Source organism: Ictidomys tridecemlineatus, chromosome 4 (genome assembly GCF_052094955.1).
Source record: "Ictidomys tridecemlineatus isolate mIctTri1 chromosome 4, mIctTri1.hap1, whole genome shotgun sequence".
NCBI lineage: Eukaryota > Metazoa > Chordata > Mammalia > Rodentia > Sciuridae > Ictidomys > Ictidomys tridecemlineatus.
The window spans coordinates 158370841-158391804 of record NC_135480.1 but is presented as its reverse complement, the minus strand read 5'-3'; the positions used below and the strand labels follow the sequence as shown (position 1 = coordinate 158391804).

The 20964-nt window shown below is 38.4% G+C and overlaps 1 protein-coding gene across 14 annotated transcripts in view; it reads left to right on the top strand.

The window, feature by feature from the left end:
- Window positions 1-18553, top strand: part of Bnc2 (basonuclin zinc finger protein 2) — a 413108-nt gene extending 394555 nt beyond the window's left edge. For 7 of the 14 annotated variants that reach the window (XM_078047672.1, XM_078047668.1, XM_078047669.1 and 4 more), the window contains 2 exons: window positions 105-170; window positions 15287-18553. In XM_078047672.1, coding sequence (XP_077903798.1) covers window positions 105-170; window positions 15287-15947 — 727 coding nt within the window. In that variant the 3' untranslated portion in view covers window positions 15948-18553. Of the gene's footprint in view, window positions 1-104; window positions 171-13535; window positions 13570-15286 lie in introns of all 14 variants that reach the window. The other 7 variants (XM_040285832.2, XM_021720024.3, XM_078047673.1 and 4 more) reach the window with 6 other exon arrangements.
- Window positions 18554-20964: the final 2411 nt, after the last annotated feature.

Genomic DNA, 20964 nt, shown 5'->3' with positions numbered 1-20964 from the left:
TGTCATAGATATATATATATATATATATATATTTCTGCTTTGCCTTGTGGCTTTTTAATTAAATCAATAAATTATCTTCATACACACATATTTATCCAATATAGAAACAGAAATTTACGGATGGAAAGAACCATAGGTCCAGGACATCGAGACAGCCTGCATCTCCGTAGGTATAACCAGAAATGTTATCATTCCTTACATGAGTATTTAGTATGTCCTTAAATTCTTTAAGAGTCATGAAAATATCAGAAGAAAATGTGAAGCCAAAGTCATTGTTGATGTGGGGGCAAGATGTGGCGGTGTGGGTTTGTTTATTTTAATTTCATGGTGTCTTTGAGCATATGTCTAAAATGTAGTTGGCCATGGGAATTAGGCAGAGAAGGGGAGGCTTGCATGTACTGTAGGATCGGTTGAACGTATTATGTCCAGCCTTCAGATGACATCACACCCTAGCTATGTAGCAGCAGCTCTGAAACAGTTGGGCTTAAACAGAAGCAGCTTGTCCTAAACCTCCCGTGTTCTTTATTAAACTTAAAGAAAGTATAGTATAAACGGAATGTGCCAAGGTGGTCAGTGGTAGGATAACAAGGTCATCGTACTGCACCAGTCCAGCTCAGGTAACACACCAGTTAGTTATTCCCATTATATTGAATCATGGTTTAGGATTCTATGTTGTCTCTTTAAAATATTTTTAGAGAAAATTTTAGTATATGGCAAAAATCAATGTATGTGGAAGAAACAAAATTAATGAAGAAGTTTCCAAGTAGCCACAACCCATTTTCTAGTGCTTATCAGTTGGGTAGAATTCTTGACAAAGCAACCTATAATGAAAGAACTATGGAAAAGTAGTCATATGTCTCTGAAATATTCTGTTTTGTCTTACTTGAAAGATGAAGCCTTTAAAAAAAGCCATATATGTACACATATATACATACATATGTGTACCTATATGTGTGTATATATCTAAAATTTCCTTTCTACTGAAACAAAAGGAGCCCAATCTATGAAAAGTAAAATCTCTAAGTGGTTTTCTTATACAATGCAAAACATGCTTTTAAAGAGAAATCTATTGTCTAATAAAAGATTTCTCACCTCCATTTATATTGTTCTGTAAAAATGGGTTGTAGTCACAAAGTTATTTTAATTTCTAAGTTATCATTGGTGGTTCCAGAATATGTCAGGTAAGATAGATATACTTTGAATAATAAAATATAATACTATATCCAACCTCCCCTGAGTTTTTGAGTAATATTCATTTTTTCAAATTTGAAATAGTGCATGAGTGATAATGAGGTTAATGCATTGAAATTTTTAACAAAAATAAAAGACTCATGAAAACCTACATCAAATATTTATGGAAATGGAGTGTTTGAAGACAAGCCAAAATTCATGCTTATTTGCATGAATTCCTATCAGAGTTTTAGCTGGTTTGCTGAAAATATTACAGGTCATAACACCAGAATAAACACCTGTAGGACCAAAAAGGCTACATACCTAAAGCTTGGTACTTTCATTTATGTCCAGCCACTAAAAAGCACAAGTGCTAGGATGTTTATGTCCTTAATGCATAAGGAGATACTATTGCATGCTGTTGGTTTGTCAGAGAAAAAACATTAATTGATGGCCAAAGACTATTTCAATCTCCATTTTTATTTTAAGGATGTGGGAGCTTAGCCAGTGGCTAGACATATAGAAGCTTAAACCAGTGACAGATAACCAGGATGTTCCAGGTGGGAAGAATGGTACAGATGTGTTCTCATGTGTTTCGTCTCACAGGAGATGGCAGACTTTGGGAGACAGTTGATAGGTTGAATTTTGTCCCTAATATTTTTAAGTTTTAGAATTTGTCACACCTGATAACTGAAGAAGAGCAAATAGAAAAAATATTGCAGATTGTATTTTTTTTTTTTTGCTTTCTAAAAATATCCAAATCTTTTGATCTCAGGTTAAAAACTTGGGGGAAGGGGACTTTGATACTTCAAGAAGAAAAGTATTCATCCTTGTTGTATCTGTGACTTGGGTTAATATAGCACTGAGGCTAGCTACCATCAAATGACCAGAAACAGTGATGCCATTGGGTAGTGGCCTCTTTAGGCATCTCAGCAGAGTGGGCTGTGGAACAGAATTCTACTTATTTCCGCCTTCTTTTGTCACTCCATCATCTAATGGCAGCCTGTGATGTAATCTCCTGTGCACAAAGCCTCTTGGATCACATCTCTGATCTGTCCGTTAGGCGTACCTTCTCCTCTCTTCACTTTTACTCTGTGAGTCACTAGAATGACGGGAAGTCTACGGCCCTATTTTTTTATACTTCCACTCACTGTGAAGCTAAGTTTTCTTACCTTTCTATTGAGCCAACAGACCTTGCCAAAGAAACTCTCCTTTGTCTTTAATTTTGCTTCCCTGTAGCCATTTCTTCCTTTTCCCCAGAGTTTTGAGTTTCATTCATCCTTGGCTCCACAGTTTCTACCTTGTGTGCAGATGAAGCACTGAGGGAGCTTGAGCCCCCTGGAGTATGCAAGCTGCCAGGGTGCCCTTGGTATGGCCTGCACAATCGGCCTCTTCCTCCTGTTCACAGTGTGGCCTTCTTGTCTTCAGGATTAGAAACCTTACAGAAGTTACCCACAGGTCCTCCTGGGCTTCATCCAAGAAGGCAGACATGAGGAAGTTGGTGTTTTTGTTCTTCAGATAGGCATTTTAGTAAGATGGACGTAGATGTGAAGTACAGTGTTTTAGGTTTGGCATTCAGGTGGAAAATATTCCCAGGTCTTTTCTTATGGTCCTTCTGGATTTTATAAGGTCAAGTTAAAGACTTCTTGAAAAGCAAGAATGTTCTTTGTTTAATGTGACAGGGAGGAGAAAGAGGCACAAGGTTTGTTAGGGTCGAGGATTCTAAGCAGCAGTGCCAAAGGCATCCTTTTCTATGTAGTTATAAATAAGTGTGTGTTTAATAAATTCACACTCATGACAAAGAGCAAGCAAAGGGACACAAAATCTAATTCATCCCAGTCACTGGGTGGCTATTGGAATAATTTTTATTCTAAGCAATGAAAGTGAAACACGAATAATTTTCTCTGTAAAGAACTCTGGTTCTCCAAGGTGAGTGCCGAAGTGTTTGGGTGTATATTGATAACACTGTGAAGTATTAGCTTTTGAAATTGCTTCTTCCTTTATCCCTTGATTTTTCTGCTGCTGAGATGTGGTTCTGTCAGGGAGTAAGAGACTGGTACTTAGTTTTGAAGTATACATATGAAATAGTCCCTGGGAAGAAGAGATTCTAACTAACTGGCCTGGACCTTCAATCTTCAGAAAGAGAATTTTCTTGAAGATAGCATCATAGTCAGATTAGTAAGATTTAGTTAACTTTGGTCATTTTTCATCCTCTGACTTAAATGTTTGATCCTGAGGAGGGATGACTGGCCATGGATTACCTCTATATAAGGAAAGCCCATGTATAAGTTAAATTTAAATTTTATTTAGGGAAAAAAAATAAGCTTCTATCTTCTTCCCTAACTTTGCTTCGTATTTGATAATATGTCATCAAGTACTTTTATCTGTTTTAGTGATTGGCAGTTTTAAAACACCAGCAACTAAAATGAGGACTTCTTTCTCAGAAACTAGATATGTGTATAGAAAGAAATATTTGTCTTTGTTGAGTTTCACCACCTTTATTAGTTTACTTCTAAGAGCAGTGGTCACTAATTGCTAAGGTTTGTCTTGAATTTTATCAGGAAGGTAAGCATAATCTGATCTTCAAGGTGTAGGGAAGGTGATCCAGCCACATGAATAAATTTAAAAACAAAATATTTGCTTAGGGTGATTTATAAATAAATATGAGGCAGCCATTGGTGCCAAGTGTGAACCTTCCTCGATTGCTAGTTAAATCAGTCCAGATTTAAACATGTAAACTTCTTGATTTGTATGGAGTAAGACATCTGTATTTGGTTTATTAAAACCTGCTGATGTCTCCAGAACTAAATTTGTTCCTCTATAGGCCTCTGGGTAGCTGTAGCTAAAAAGCAGAGATGTATAGTTTTTGCTAGTCTTATTACCTGATTTTAAGCCCTGTACAGGTGTACAGGAATAAATTAACATGAGCTACCTCTGATGAGCCACTGCATACATTAACAACAGAGGTGAAGATGCGAAAACATGCTACCTGCCTCCTGTTATCACCTTCTCAGGGAGAGCAACATTCATTTTTTCCATCATTTTCTATGTTTGGAAACTTATGGAGAACTTTTCTAGAGTGAGCTTTTCAGCAAGTACACACAATTTCACCAGGCACTACCTCCAAGAAATGAGCCACTTAGCACCAATTCAAGACAACTATTAGTATATTTGCCCTAACATAATTAGCTGTCAAATACAATATGTTAATTTCTCCATGTACAAGAAAAAAACATTTTAAGGGAGCAACAATTTCATTTCCCAGTCAAACTACAGCCCTGAAATTCCAAAATTCTTTGATGCAGTGAAGTTGAGCAGGTCCTCTGACTTTTAAATGTTAAGGAAGAGATTTTTTCCCCTGCTACTCTATTTGGTCTCACAATAGCGCCAGCAGATCAATAGGCCTTTTGTACTTATCTCCATTACTTTCCATCAAAAGCAAACAAACAAAATAAATCCCCCTCCTGAGTAATTGCTAGTTGTGCCCTCCTCAAGCAAAACTTTAGTAGTAAGATAAACTTCTGTGTCATTCCTGTCCCTGGGGTTCTTTTTATACACTGAGAGAAGAGCAATGAGCAAAATGGTCTCCTTGTATCATGGGGAGAGACTCTGTCAAGCCTAAAGTGAGCCTCCGATCTTCCTAATGACCTCCTGCTGGCCCAGCTGGATGCAAGACAAGCTCATTTAAGCCTCTGCTGACCTTTCACTCCTCCACCACAAGAGCTGCACCAGTCACTTCCACATCTTCAAAACCATGGGCCAAATCTGGCAACAAAGCTGAATGGCGGGCTAGCGATTTCCCTTGCATGATGCAGAGAGACTTTTATGAATGTCTATAGATGGGACTTAACACTAAATCTCTCTCTGTGGCTCTATCACTTCCACTGCACAAACATAATGCTTCCACATAGCTCTTATTTTTTTTCCTCCTCCAGAAAGGAACCAGCTACTCTTCTCACCAGTATTATCTTGAAAATTCTGGCAAAAATAACAGAGAAGAAGGCAGGTACTGAGTGCTCAGGTAGTGTTTCATGATAGCACCATTTGGAAAAGATCCTTTTCCTGATTTCTACCTCCCTCTGGTTCAACAGATTCTATGCTCCTATAGTAGACTTAATTGGTAGGAGTCTTCACACACAGTTTTCACCTGAGAAACTTGTTTTTGTAGACAAGCTATCCTTTCTAAAACATGTGGACCATTTTTTCCACCAGGAAGAGGGCAGCAAGACTGCACACTCACTCCATTAACATTTGCTCCAGTGACATGGGTAAGACCCATTCCCTCCTAGCTGAAAGGTTTCTACCAACTCTCCATGAAAGTCATCCATTTGTTGTTTACCAAGAGAAGCAGAGACTTCCTTCTCTATTTAAATTTCATACTGAAAGTTGAGCTGTAAAGCATTTCTTTTTTTTTCTCTTTATAAAAGCATACTCAGAAATGATTTAATGTTTTTGACATAAGACTCCCACGAGCTTCAAATAAATGAGTATGGCAGAATATGAAAGGAGTTTACACTTGCCAAAAAATTACAGTGTCATAAAAAAGGGATTCAGTGACTTTGATTCTCAAGTGCCAGGATGATTGTGTATGAGAGAGAGGCAGGCAAGTTAAGTCAGATGAAGAAGAATACTTTTTAGGAAAGGACAATTTTTTTCTCAGTTATTTCACATAAAACTACACTTTAAAAAAATACCTTGATTTTATGTCCTAATGCAAACTACCTGAATTAAAACAGGAGGTATAAATTTCTGGTAAAAAGCTGTTATGCCTGAAAGTGTTAGTGATCTTAACTCTAATACTTTATGGAGTTTATTACTTCTTTTATTAACTGGGGGAAAAAATGTTACCCACTTCTAGCTTAATTCTTTCTCTTGCTTACTCTAATTTTGACTTTACCTAAGGAAAGGGTGGGGAGGCTAAAGCCAAGTGATTCTGCCTGAACATGTGTATGTGCTGCTGCCTCAGTTTTGCTACTGCATATGTCAATCTGAATTATGACCAGTCATGCAGAAATTATGCTAACAGTCTAATCTAAATGCACCCACATAATGTATATGTGTGCTTATACATAAACACCCACATAAATAAGAATATCAAAAGACAGATCATCCTTAATTGCCAGAAGAGACATTTCCATCTTGGAAAGTGATGTATGAAGTTACTTTATCACATTGATGGGAAATCACAAGATTTTATAAGTAAAATTAGACAAATTTGGGCACTAAGAACAACAGGCCTTCAGAAGGAAGCCTTTGAGGCCTGATGGCCAGCTGAGGGGCGGGGGGCTGCTGTAACTCTGCTGCCTTTTTAGTCTCCTCTGTCACTGAGGGGGCACTGGTGGGTCAGTTCGCTCACTAGTAATTGTGTTTTACAGACTTCTAAAGCAATTGGCTCAGTCAGTCCCAATTCAATAAAAGTGGAGAGCAAGAGAGAGAGCACTTTTGTTCTATTTTTTACTTGAAATTATTTCATTCAGCAGTCTGTCTTTTTTATTACCAGGACTTGACATTAGCACTCCAAGCTATATTAGCATCCATTTCAGCAGTTCAGTAATGGTATTAAAAAAACACTTAACTTCAACGGTGAATGGTTGTATGACAGTACCATAAAAAATCCACATTAAAAAAAAAACTTATGTATGTGTCCCAGAAAATTATTTTTCACTTGTTTAACCACTTCAAAACTATGTTCTCATGACGGGTGTTCATGAACACCTTCTTATTCTCAGAAGTAGCCAGCAAAGGTGCTCTGTGGATTAGGGAATTGGGGGAAAAGAAAAGGGAGATCCAGAGTCGAGAGGGTAGGTAGAGATGCTGTTTACCCTGTAGTTAGATTACCTTCCATTCATCAGCAGAGATGGAATTGGCAACCTCAGAGCACCCAAGGTGAAATTCTTGGATCCTCTTGCATGACTGGGATTTGATTTTGAACCCAACACTCTCCAAACTTGGGAGCAGAGCCTAACTACTTTGGCACTGTGGTGTGCTCATAAATGGCTACATTAGGTTCTAAATTTTGATTAAACATTCAGTAATTAATCAATGGTAGACACGAAGCAGTTGGCAAGGTCCAGAGCTGCAAAATGTTTAAGACATAAAACATTACGAAGTAATTAGAATATGCTCCTTCAAGAGAAGGATTGCCTTCAATAAAGAGGTAAATGATAGCATCCTGTTTATTGTGGACGTAGGCAGCCAGAGCAATATGATAAACTGCTGGAGATACACATATCAGTAATCATCCACATTATTAGTACCATTAATCATAATTCCAAAAATATGACAGCAGCAGCCAACTTTTTGACCAATTTTGCTTCTGCCTGTTGGCCATTATAACTTCACTAATAGACTGCAGAGCTCCTGTGCGTGGCAGTTTGCATCGAGAATGGAAGGTTAATTATATTTGAGCTGCTGATTTCTTCTCTCCTTGGAAAAGGCTTAGCACTTTGACAATCCCAGGAGCTCACCGTTGTTAAACCAGTAAAAGTACTTTATTGAAATTTTCTTTGTTGGTCAGGAATGAGGATATGTTTCCAATGAGATATAAGCGCCAGGCTGGGATGGCTGCTAATGTTTCTTGCTCCAAAGTGATTCTTGAGCAGCAAGATGAACGCAGTGGTTCTTTAGATCACTTTGCTCTCTCATTTCTGTTTTGCAGGTGGGTAAAAAGTTCTGTACTATATGGGGATACACCACAAAATTTCACATTAGTGGACCACAAATACGTGTACATAGGACCAGGACACTGGGGGTGTCAGGAGAAATAAGCATCTCTTTAATGCAAAATTGTGCATGTCCAACCATACCTATATGAACAAAAAGTAAAATAAACTTCAAAAAAAATCATCGGAATGTTTCTAAAAATTGAAATTTTCAGTGGCATAGGTGCATTAATTAACTGAAGGTTTCATTTTTCAGCTGATAGTTTTGACATCACTTAAACTAAGGTATAAATTAGATTATGTTCATTCTTTTGTCCAAGTATTTTTAGTAGTTTTATTTTCCACACAATTCTGGATAAGGCCATAGTGTAATATTGATTGTACTACAAAATAATATCAGTTAGAATATAAAATGAGGGATGGATGGCTCGAGAATTAGTTTGTCCAGAGTAAATAGAAGACTTAGATTATGGCAGAGATTTCTTCCCAGTAAATCCTTAAAAGATGTTCAGGCTCATAGCTTTGCTCTTTCTTACCAAACAATAGTAGTAAGCGGAGTACCATATGAACTGCCTGATTGAGAAAATTTCCAAATGCTGTGAAAACATGATCCTATTCACAATGTAACACTCATCTCACATTACAGCGCAACAGGTACCTATCGAATAATCAGCACCCTGGAGAAGCCTCCATGTGTCAGTTACAACTCAAAAGTAAAACAGTTAGGGAACAGGGCTGTTGGATATCAATTCTGCACTTAACCTGAGCATCCATATACACATTTTCCATCTACCCATCTGCCTTCCCAAATGCCATGGCTACATTAACATTTTTTATGCATTCCACAGCAATGACAAATTGTTTTCTAACTGTAGTGCCAGATTTAGTATGCGAAAGACACGTTTGCCTCTGCCAACAAACCAATAATTCTCACTAACATCTTCAGAGTTACAACATTTATAAAGTTGCAAAGTGGAGTAAACAAACCATCTGTTTGGCTTTTCCATATATGTCATGCTTTCTTATTAGCATATTACGATTCATTTAGTAAACAAATTTGGTGATTTCGTTCACGTCAAAGTTAGATCGGAAGCTTGAAGATGATTAACATTCCTGGGACAAGCACATTAATACATTGCTTCCTCTGCAAAGTTAAATGGCTTCTCAGGAGAATCGCCCCTTGTTGACAAGATGAGACTGTCAATTTTGTTTGCCTGCCACATTAGGGGCCGTAAGGGGATGGCAGGCTCTGAGAGAGGGGAGTCGTGTAGGCAGCATAATTCACTGTGAATTGAGAAAAGAAGTCTAATTCTGATAAATGGTCGACCCCAATACATCCTACCTGTTATTACAACAGACGTGCCGTATCTGTGCAGTAAATTAGCTAAACCCCTAAAGAGTTTGGTGGGAGCTTATCTTCAAGTGAATAATTTGAATGTAGAGGGAACTGTCTGCGTGACCAGTATGAATGATTTGTTTTATATTGAAAGAGATTGAAATGACTGAATTTTATACTTTTAATTTGCAAGAATTTGCTTAGCTTTTATTTCTTGCATTTGATATATATTTCCTTACTTTTGGGGTTTTTGAGAATTATCCACTAGAATTCTACATTGAGTTTTCTTCCCCAACTAAGGGGTCGTGTTCAGACCTTCTAGAGAAAACCCTTAAATAATAGCCAGTTGAGCAAGTACTAGTTTTGCAGAAATGGATATTGTCAGAATGTCATTTAATTCACAGAGATGAATGCATAGCACTCTTAATAAATGGTAATACAAAAACATTGAGGTAAGTACAATAGATAGAGCTATAGCAACCTAGATAAGAAGAGAACTAATGAAGGACAGAGGTTTTGATTTTTCATTTCTGTGAATTTGGATAGCAAGTTTACCTTTCTGTTCAGGAATACTGGTGATTCAGTAGTTTCACAATTTATTCAAAACTGACATCTAGATTTACCCAGATTGGATAAAAATTTCTCTTCTATATGTTTTCCCTCTCCATATATATCTGTGTGTGTGTGTGTGTGTGTGTGTGTGTGTGTATACACACACATACATATACATATAATTGACTGTATTCACAAGTTTCATATCTGTAGATTCAACTAACCACAGATCAAAAAGAGTAAAAGAATACTGTGTCTGTACTAAACACAGACTTTTTTTCTTGTCATTTCCTATACCATACAATACAACAATAATTTGCATGACATTTGCATTATATTAAGTATTATAAGATTTAGAAAAGATTTAAAGTATACGGGGGAGATGTGTAGGCTTTATGAGGATACTACATCCTTTTACCTAAGGGACTTGAGCATCCACAAATCTTGGGTGTGCTGGAACAGAATACTGAGTGATGTCTGTGTACACACACACACCAGTAACTCCTCTGTATGCATCACCATTATCATTCTGGACAGTATCATTGGAGAAATTGTGTGTGTGTGTGTGTGTGTGTGTGTGTGTGTGTGTGTGTGTGTGTGTTTTGAATGTTAGAGTCAAGCAGGAAAATAAAGGCAAAATCTGATCCAAAGTGGAACCTCAATTCCATTTTACCCAAGGTCTTATAATTAATTACCAAGTGTTTTATTTCAATTCACTAAGTTTAGAGTGGCTCAAAACTGAATTAAGAGTTAAGTGTTGGACATTTCATTAAGCTATAGCTTGATTCACTATTCCATTTCTGACTGCCACAGTCTAATTTCTTAACGAGACTTTGAAAACAAAACCCAGTTCTCTTCCTGTATCTCAAAGACAAATTTAAAAACTCAAAACACTTTTTGTTTAAATAAACCGCTCTCGTTTTTAATTTTAGTTTTTATGAAACATTGCACTAAGTCAAACTAGGCCTTTGAATAAGTGGATAAAAAGAGACCCAAGAGAAGTCCAAAATTGGTACTTACTTTCCCTCTCTTGCATTTACTTGACTACATTTGATGAATCTCATGCTTTCTGTGGTTGCATGGTAAGGTTTTCATCAGAGAAGCAAACAAACAATTAAAAAAAAAAAAAAAGATTGGTAATTCACTGCAGTCCAGTTAAAGGACTTTCACTCAGCATGTCAAATGAGAAAAAAAGAAGTTTGGGTTTTGACGCTTTCCCACCCAATTCAAAACTTTATGACTTTTTTGCTTTTTTTTTTTTGTGATCTTAACTTCTGTTGAGGCTTTTGGTAAACTCACTGTGTAAAAAGAATACAGAATTCAGCATAGCCCAAGTTAGAGGGCTTTTTCTTGCCCTAATTGTGTAGCCTCCTCTGTACCACACTGGGGTGTTAGTAGCCCCAGAATTAACCTTTGCCTTGTCACCACTGTCTTTTCTTAAATTGCCTGTAGCATGCTTCTCCTTGAGATTGTTGTCTTCTTCCCTCCTGGGGCACTTTCTGGGAAAAGCTTCTTTAAGACTTACGCATTTTATGAATTGAAGACAAATAAAGGTGCTTTTAAATATATTGGATGTGCAGAATTTTCTATGTGATCTTCAGGACTGTCGAGGTTGATTTGACTTAGTTCTGATTCTTGAAAGTAACCTTCTTGGAGCTAAATTTTGGACTGTCCTGTCAATCTTTACGCTTTATACCTATGCACTCATTTTCTCTCTCCTCCTCAACCTTTTGTTTTCCCCCTCCAGAGGAATTTGCTTCCATTTATCTGTGTCATCTACCTAATCAGAGCAAATAGAAACAGCTTTTATACTGTTCACATTCTTATAAAATACAAGAAGTTCTAACTCAGTCTAGATTTTTGTTGATGCTTATTCCTCCTTCTTTGCTGAAGATAAATATTCAGGATGCTAAATTTATTTGTAGAAAAAAACTCTCTCTCCCTAGAGAACTCAGAATGGCTTGCTTCATGGATTCCTTTTTCCAGTTGTCATGTCCAACACTTCCCTGATCCCAGTACCCTGTGCCCCTCTTCCCCTTTAGGATACCCTTCCGGCTACATCTGGTTGTCGGTAGGTGAGAGTTCTTTCTGTATTGCTTTCATCTTCCCTTTCTTTTTACCTCTGCAGTTTTGCTGATCCAAATGAACGGGTAATATTCTTCAAATTGCTATTAACCCTGGGTCTTTGGGTCTCCTGAGGACAGTATTTTATGACTGTTAAATGGTTTGGATTGACTGTCTGGAGAGTCCCAACAATAGGTCTATGTTAAAGTCAAGTGCTGCCTTCCTTCTGTCCATTTTGCTGTGGAGGCTGGATCCTAACCTGTTGAGGGATCAGCACTCTCCTCTTTCCCTCCTTGCCTGGCTGCCCTTTTCCCCACTCCAGTAGTACTATGTGAGTTTGTTAGAGAATCCCCAGGCCCACTATCCTGAGAGTGAGCCAGCCGGCTTTCCACAGCCTGCTCTTCCCATCCCCACTTCAAGTGTTTTGCATATGGCATTTAGGAGGATTATTAAACAAAAATGAAATAGATTAAGAAATGAACATAAAAGAATCAATTCTCTTGAACTGTGGTTGCATAATGGAAATCGACTACCATGAATGAACCCGTGTACTGAAGTTATGAACAGGAGAGCTAATGCACTGCCATGAGTTCATCTTTATTATTGCATTACACCTGAATCAATTGATAAAGTAGCTTTTTTTTTTTCTAAGCGAGGGATGGCACTTAATTGAATAAAAGTCAATGTAATTATATTAGCAGAGGCCAACAGTACTGCTGACAGCGGAAAAGGGACACTGTTGAGCAGAGTGCCAGAGCTGGTCCACACATTTCTGCACATCGTTTGGTTGACAGATATTGAGGGCTGGTACATCATCTAATTAGATTACAGATTTCTACTGCTATAAGTGAGAAATGAAGAGAAAATCTCTTCCTGGTAACATAGCGGTGGAGATGTGTAATTTCACAAGTCATCTTAGGAAAGAGGTGTCCATCTGGGTGATCAGTGTGTCCTTTGTCAATGTTAATTTATTCTTCCTCATTCAGTGTGTCTCGATGTGACTGCTGTGTGTCTGGCTGCTGTTTTCTCAGCAGTGAACCTAGGAAGTGGTAACTGCAGATGTGTGAGAAACAACACAGAGTTCTAGATTACAATCATCACAAAATGTGTGTTTGTGAAATTAAGAAAGGCAGAGGGTGTTAACAGTAATAAATGGGGAAGGGGTAGGAATACACGAGCTGTTTATAGTTGGCAGATTGCAGGATCAATAGAATAATAGTACACAGTGTAACTCTGGTCCCACATTCTTGTTATAACCCTGGTGGTGCCCTACCCACATGTCATAGTAAAGACTTCACAGTAGGCATTTCCTGCACTCTGCTTAGCATCTGCACTTGGAGTCATCTGCCATCTGACACCAAGGAAACAGGGAAGACTGTGTCAGAGCTGGGACCGTGGGGACAACTTCTGTTTATCATTCACATACCCACACTGCATGCATCTGTTCGGAACTCATTTATGGATGATGATGATGATGATGCTGTGAATTTGGTTTATCTTAATTTGATTTATGATTTTTGGATTATGCAGCTGATCTGAAAATCATCAAGACAGCGTATGAGATGATCGCTTATGACAGAAAATAATGTTGTGATCAGAACATTTTAAATCCCTATTTTATTGTTTAAGTTTTTTTTAAAACCAGATGTCTAGAATGTGAATTTGTTTTCTCTCTCTCTCTTTCTCCCTCTTTCTCTCTCTCTCTCTCTCTCTCTGTCTCTCATTCTTGCTTTCTTTTGTGATCGATTTAGCAAAAGATTAGAAAGCTGATCTTATTATCACAAGGTAAGCTCAGCCTTCCCAAGTGCAGTGTGGAGAGGGCTGCTGCCCCTCTGCCCTTAAATCCAAGTGCTATATATTGTCTTGTGTGGAAGGGTGGAGAAGGGCTGTCCCACCTTTCTTGTCTCTGTGGCACATACCTCTCAACCATCTCAGAAATGTCAGTCATGCTTGTCACCAAATGGAGTGACTTCTTTTGATCGTCCATACTTTTTAATTATAACCAGAAGGTCTTTTGAACTGTATGCTGGCCATTTAGGCCATTTCTATTTTCATGACGACTTCTCCATGAAGTAGAGCTTCCACCAGCATTGAGAAGCCTTATTTGCCTGTTTATCAGTTTATTTTTGGAAGGGTAGTGTTCAATTTAGGTACTTGTCAAACATCTGAGCCTTTGCAGGTGGAGAGAGGTATATGCCCAAGGGCACTTTAAAAATAAATGGGGGATATAAATACAAAGACATTGTTTTCAGAGAGATAATACGTATCAGACTTTGTAAATCATGATGTCCCTCTGGATGCTTTGGGACAAATCTTATCTTTTTTTACACAAGCAAAACACTCAGTGAATGGAGTAAAAGTTTTGCTTGTCTAAATAGCGCGGGATCCAGTTGTTGAAATAGAGGGATTTTATGTTCTTGTTGTGCTTGATAATTTTTTTGTACTTATTGTCTTTTAATTTTGTCCTTTTGGGTTTTTTTTCTCTTGTTTAGTGTGATTTCTTTTAAAGGGTGGGTGGGTTGTATTTTAAAAAGTAGTTCATTTTAAAAGTTTAAAGTTTAAAGTAGAATTATTTGATAAAAACATTCAGCACTAAATGTAGCAGTTTCCAAGCACATTCTGTCTTTACATTTAACCTGGATCCCTGATCATTGGAGAAAAGGGACTTATGTTACTAAAGACAGTCTACTTCAAATTACTAATCTATTGGGCCATATTTTTTCTTATTTAAAATTTGAATGGCTGGGCATTTTGGCACAAGCCTGTAATCCAGCTACTCAGGAGGCCGAGGCAGGAGGGTTGCAAATTTGATGCCAGCTTGGGCAACCTTTGCAAGACTCTGTCTCACAATAAAACTGTTAAAAGGGCTGGGGATGTAGCTCAGTGGAGAAGTGCTTTCTTAGAATGCCCAAGACACTGACTCAATTCCCAGTTGGTGGGGGGCAGGATTTCATTATTTTTTGAAGTTAAACCTAAATTATCTAGACCATTTTACTTTAAGAAATGTGCTTTTTAATATCTCTAAATGGAGAGTTTTCTGTATTAAGAAAGAGCAGGGGGCTTTTTGTTTTGTTTTGTTAGGTAAATTTAAACTTTTCCACTTAGACAAGCACAAAGTTTCCATTCTCTAATCCTACTTAAATGTATATTTCCTAAAAGTTCTGCAGTGAGGTCCGCTGCAGCTGATGCTGCCACATATTAACAGTATCAGAACAATCATTAGAAAAGGGTGCATGGGTTTGCATTCATCCTACCATTTAAGAATTTTACTCTCTCATGAAAATTACGTTAATGGAAAGTTACCCTTATTGCACCTCCCACCACCGCCACTTACTCCCAATCCCGAGGATGTAGGGAAATGCTTGCTTTTATAATGGTGTAATTAGGAATGAATGTGCTTATTTGATGCCTTGTGAAAGCTGAATTTATTTTAAAGTGCTCTCCCTTTTCTCACCCTCCCCGCTCCCTGTATACCTACCCCCCTTCCCTCTTGTTTTCCTAGACACAGTGCCAACATAAATCTGCATCGTAAACTGTTGACCAAAGAACTCGATGACATGGGCCTGGACTCGTCGCAGCCTTCCCTTAGCAAGGACCTCCGGGATGAATTTTTAGTGAAGATCTATGGTGCCCAGCACCCCTTGGGGCTTGATGTCAGGGAAGATGCCTCCTCTCCCGCTGGGACTGAAGACTCCCACCTGAACGGGTATGGGAGAGGCATGGCCGAGGACTACATGGTCCTTGATCTGAGCACCACCTCTAGCCTCCAGTCCAGCAGCAGCATCCATTCCTCCAGAGAATCCGATGCAGGCAGCGATGAGGGGATTCTTCTCGACGACATTGATGGGGCGAGTGACAGTGGGGAGTCTGCACACAAGGCTGAGGCCCCCACCCTCCCTGGGAGTCTAGGGGCTGAAGTTTCAGGATCTCTTATGTTCAGCAGCTTGTCTGGGAGCAATGGTGGGATCATGTGCAACATTTGCCACAAAATGTACAGCAACAAGGGGACACTGAGGGTGCACTACAAAACTGTGCATTTGCGAGAGATGCACAAGTGCAAAGTCCCTGGTTGCAATATGATGTTTTCCTCTGTGCGAAGCCGAAACCGGCACAGTCAGAACCCTAATCTCCACAAAAACATTCCCTTCACTTCAATAGATTAGTCCCAGAACGGACACTACAAATGCCAGCTCTCACCAGATGGCCTACATCTTTGAACTGCCATAGTCAGTGTGCGCTTACCTACGTGGCGGGGGTGTATATGTGTGTGCACATGTGTATGCCTCTGTGTCTACATACACACACATACGCACATTTTCTTTTCTTTAGATAAAAAGATAAACACTAGGTGCTTTTGAATTTTTTTCTTTTTCCTTTATAGTTTTGGGAAAGGGATGGGATCTTTAATTCGGGGGTGAAAACAGAGTGCCCCTTTAAACACACACACACACACACACACACACACACACACACACACACACACAGCGTGCAACTAGCCCCAATTTTGATAGAATAATTTTTGGTCTTCTCCAAAGAGACAATTTGTTGTACCCATGACTGTTGCCTGCAAAAAAATAAAAGGGAAAAAAGAAAAAAGAAACAAAAAGGAACTTCTAATAGTTGTCTTTTGTGAACTTTAAGGTTTTGAGAGAATCTTCAATTAAAGCATGGCAGATTCACCTGTAAATATTTAGCCTTGAGAGGCCAATGATGTAAAACAATTGTATTGATGGTCGTTTAACTCTTTTGTTTAATTTTTACAGTTACATCCAGCTGTTAGATATGCAGGAGAAAAATAGTTTGCTGGCTAGCTCTATTCATTTATGTTAGCATTAATGCACATTTTTTTTTAAAAAAACATGGTCTTGTTTTTACTACCTGTTAGATATAGTGATAAAGAAGTGCTGGCATGCTTTACAGCACAGATCTGATTTTTTAAAATGTCCTGTACTAGTACGTAAATCCAGTCATGCACTTTTTATCATACACTACAAGGGGATGTGTAATATCCAGGCTTCTTTTTTTTTTTAAACTTTAAACTATTGCCATACTTCAGTAAGTGTCTTTTTTAAAAAATCCACTTGTATAAAAATGGTCTGGTCAGTATAGGGCACAAATGCCAAACAAAAGTATTAGTGTTAACACAAAACTGCCAACTTTGCACAAGTTTCCAGAAAAGAAAATACAATTAGTCACTCAACATAACCACAGGCCAATTTGTCGGCCACCAGAAAACCGCTTTGAAAAAAAACACTTGGTGATTCTTTCAAAGTGCTGAATGTTATTAGAATCAACATTGCATCCTTCTTGCTTATATGTTAAATTACATAAAAGGAAAACAAAATTATGTGGTGTGAATCAGCCAAGGCATTTTTTCTTTAGAGGCAGGATAATATTTCAGGATACAAAAGCCCAAATTACTCACTATGGAACAAAGCTGAATGCAGTAATAGAGTTGAACACTCCTTTCCAAGGCCCTAACCCTTATCCTTTTTAAAGAAAGTCAGTCTAAACTGGATTGGTCTGTTGTATGGCCGTCTCATTTGTGGCAAATTCTGCAGTAGTGCTACGATTCAGGCCTGTTTGATAGACAAAATCAAAGGCTGTTTAACAGCAGCAGTACTTGGAAGCTCTGAGAACACATGCTAAACTTGAATTGAGCAACACTCCTTCCGAAAGGCAGAGGAAGGGGGGTTGAGATAGGATCTCACTGTGTAGTGTTTTGTTTCCCCACACAAATTTGTCAGAGAAAATGAAAGCAAGCCTGAAACCAAGCAATAGAGAGTGGGGGTGGTGGGGAGGGGGGTCTGCTCCAAACTTTTGTTTTGTTTTGTTTTGTTTTGTTCTGTTTCCGATGTTTACACATGTTGCCTGAGCTGGTTAACCACATCGGCAGCCTGAGCTACCACAACATACTGACTAAATGATGATATTTACTCAAGTTCAGTCCGCAGCCAAAACTATTAAGAGTGTGGACTGCAGACTGTTGTCTTTTTTTTCTTTCTTTCTTTCTTTCTTTTAAATGGGGAGGGGGTGACATTAAACAAGGAATAGTTTGTCAAACAATACACAATATAAAGAGAATGTATTTCTTATTTTGCATTTAATGGCCTCAAACATTTCTCCCATCTGTCTAAAAGTTAGAAATACCCTTCGTTTCAATGTTTCATGTCATTTCCATTTTTCCTATGTTCTGTAATTATTTTTTTCTGTGTTCACTTCAGCATTCACTTCCGTTAAATTTGCCAAAGGAAACTGTTAATATGTTTCTGTTATTATTATTCCTGTAGGATTTATTGTACCTCACAGTATTTATTGTTTCCAAAAATAAGCACCATTCGTTGGGGATTCAGTATTTTTATTTGTGAAAATTTCAGAAACAATAGATTCTTAAAGATAAGCTAGATATATCTAGGAGCTTTATCTTTTTGCCTCCTTCTGAGGATGCTAGGGAGGATGCTATGGGGTTCGTTTGATTCTTCATTTGTTCTACAGTGAGGAAAGACCAAAAGTATTTGCAGTACAAAAGAAACTATATCAAACACTATGTCTGTTAAATGACAAATGTTTACGGTAAAAAGCTGAGGAATTAGTAATAACCGTTTTTGTTTTCTTGTACCTTTGAATTCCCCAAAGTCTTAATTGCTTTATTTTGGTGTTGTGTTAAATTGAATAGACAGAGATGTTTTCCTTTGTTTTATACCTTATAAGACTCTGTACAGTATGTTTGTTAAAGATTGAACCAGAATAATGAACGTTTGTTTGCAAACATTTTGGTCCTCTTAGCATTCTGTGTATTTCGTTGTTGCCCTATTACCAAATGACTAGATTCAACATGGGTGGAAAATATTTTTAGAATCCCAAAAAAAGATTATGGCAACTCTGGCTTTTGGAGTGCATAGACGAAATTACACCTATTTTAATGGGAATTAATACACCTTTGAATTTCAGCAACTTTTTAAAAAGTTACACTCTTTGTTGAGATATTAGAACTCATCTGTACAAAGTCAGCCTTTAGTCTGTTTAGTTTAATGTCAAGTAAAAAGTCAAATAGCCCTAGTGAGTGAATTACATAGCTGTCTGGAGGTCATGTCACCAAATGGACCAGGCTGAGAACAACTTTATGTTGCTTCCCACAAACCAGGTGAATGGCTATAGCCAGTTCGAAAAAAGTAATGTGATTCTAGAAGTATAATTTCCCTTACTTGACATGAATGTGTTCACCTTTTTTTTTTTTCTTTGTCAGAGAAATGGCAGTAAGTCCTGGGGCAGCTGGCACTTTTAAGTATCTCCCCTATTTGCTGCTACTGTTGTGCCTCGAGTGCCCAATTGTTATGGCGGCCTTCAAAACAAGTAAATAGCATTTTCCAATATAAAGCTTGTTTGCTTATAAAGGATAAGGGGAGTGGATGGATGTTGTGCATAAAATTGTAAAATCTAAAGTGTACAATTACTGTAGTCCCACGTGTGGCTTGTTCCTGGGTATGCCTGGGTGCAGGGTTGTGACTGAATTGCAATTCTACTTAAGGTGGTGGTCCCGAGGCTTATGTGCAGATGGGAGGGATAAAGAGATCAGCGTTTTAATCATTGAGCTCTTCCTCTTTGCCCATTCCTACCACTTTTTTTCATGGGAGTTTCTTGTTAAACAGTTTCTCTCTTGCTACATCCATTTTATGCTGGCTGAAAATTAATAGAAATATACATTTTCATCCAAGCAGCTTTTGGTTGATGTTAGCCAGAGTTTTGTCACAGGTACAAAATTAAGGCAGTATTATTGTGCATGCTTTCTAGCCGATGTTGAAACTTACTATTTTTATCATTTTAAACTATGTTTTTTGTAAATACAAGAAAGACTTGGTCCACTTTGGGAATATCTGCATGCTGTGGAGGGGGAAGAAAGACAAGAAGAAAAGGGATAGATAATAAGTAATTTGGTTTTTAAAATGTGATACAAAGCTTGATCATCTTAGTTCTGACAGTCATGCTAGTTAAATAAGTCAACCAGATGTACTTCATTTCAAGTCTCACTCAGATGCCCTGTTCAGTCTGATGGCTTTTTTAAGGTTGGATGGTGTAAATGTTTTGCTTTTCAATATGACAAGCATTTTAAAAACAAACAAACAAACATTGTTTTAGCCCCGTGGTGCCACTGTCCTTGCAGTGTGATTGCATTGGTCATGAATTTCCAGGTCCTTCCAGGAAGAGGAAGAAGGTGCTTAACTGGTTAATCCGTGTTTATGTATATATTGTTCCCCTGCCCTCCAGGAAAACTCTGACAATGTGGAGAATAGGCTGGCCCAGAGGTACCCTTCCTCATCTTCCTCAGAAGAAGCTGCAACTAATTTCCCACCAAATAAAGTGTGCCCTTTCTCCCCCACTTCCTTTGTTCACGTCTAGATGTGTGCCCAGCAAATGAGACCAGGGGCGCTCGGTAATGACAATATAAAGAAGCTAGTAAACAGATTGAGATGGACACGTTGCTGCTGCTAACAGCTTGACCCGAGCAGTCCTAACTTGTGTCTGGTCTGCTGCATCGGGTTAGATTGACTAATAGTAAATAGAATCTACTGTCACAAGACACACTACACCTGCCATCGTCACTAGGGGATTCGCTCTCATCGCGAGCACACCCTTTTCCCAAGAGCTCTTCAAAGTTAGACAGATCTTATTATTATTATTTTTTAAATCACCTTCCCTTGAACTTGGAATGTCTTAGGGGGTCTTGCTTTTCCCTCTCATTCTTCATTTTTAACAGGAGGGATCTAAATGAGTAAGGAGGGTGTGTAAAAGGCACATGCCAAAAAGACTGGAGGCATCACTCTTTTCCATCAAAAAGTAAGTAAGATGAAGTAGAGGGTTGAGACCTGCCCTAGTTTGGGGTGGGTGGAAAAGAAAATAGTTACTGCACTGGAAATGTGTAAGCGGAAAGTCTGGTACAGCTGTACCTAGCAGTGGGTGACAGTATTATAGATGCCATGGTCTGTAGCAGGTGAGTCACTGACCACATCTGGGGAAGGGAATGAGGATAGCAAGGACAGCTGTGTGGGCTAGGAAAGTTCTTTAGGGGTCATGGAAGCCAACAAGGGCAACTGGGGGATTTGGGTTTACTTGTGAATTGTTTTGGGTTGGAAGTAATGCTAGAGTCCCTTGGGGAGTAAAAAGATTCAAGCAGTCACCTAG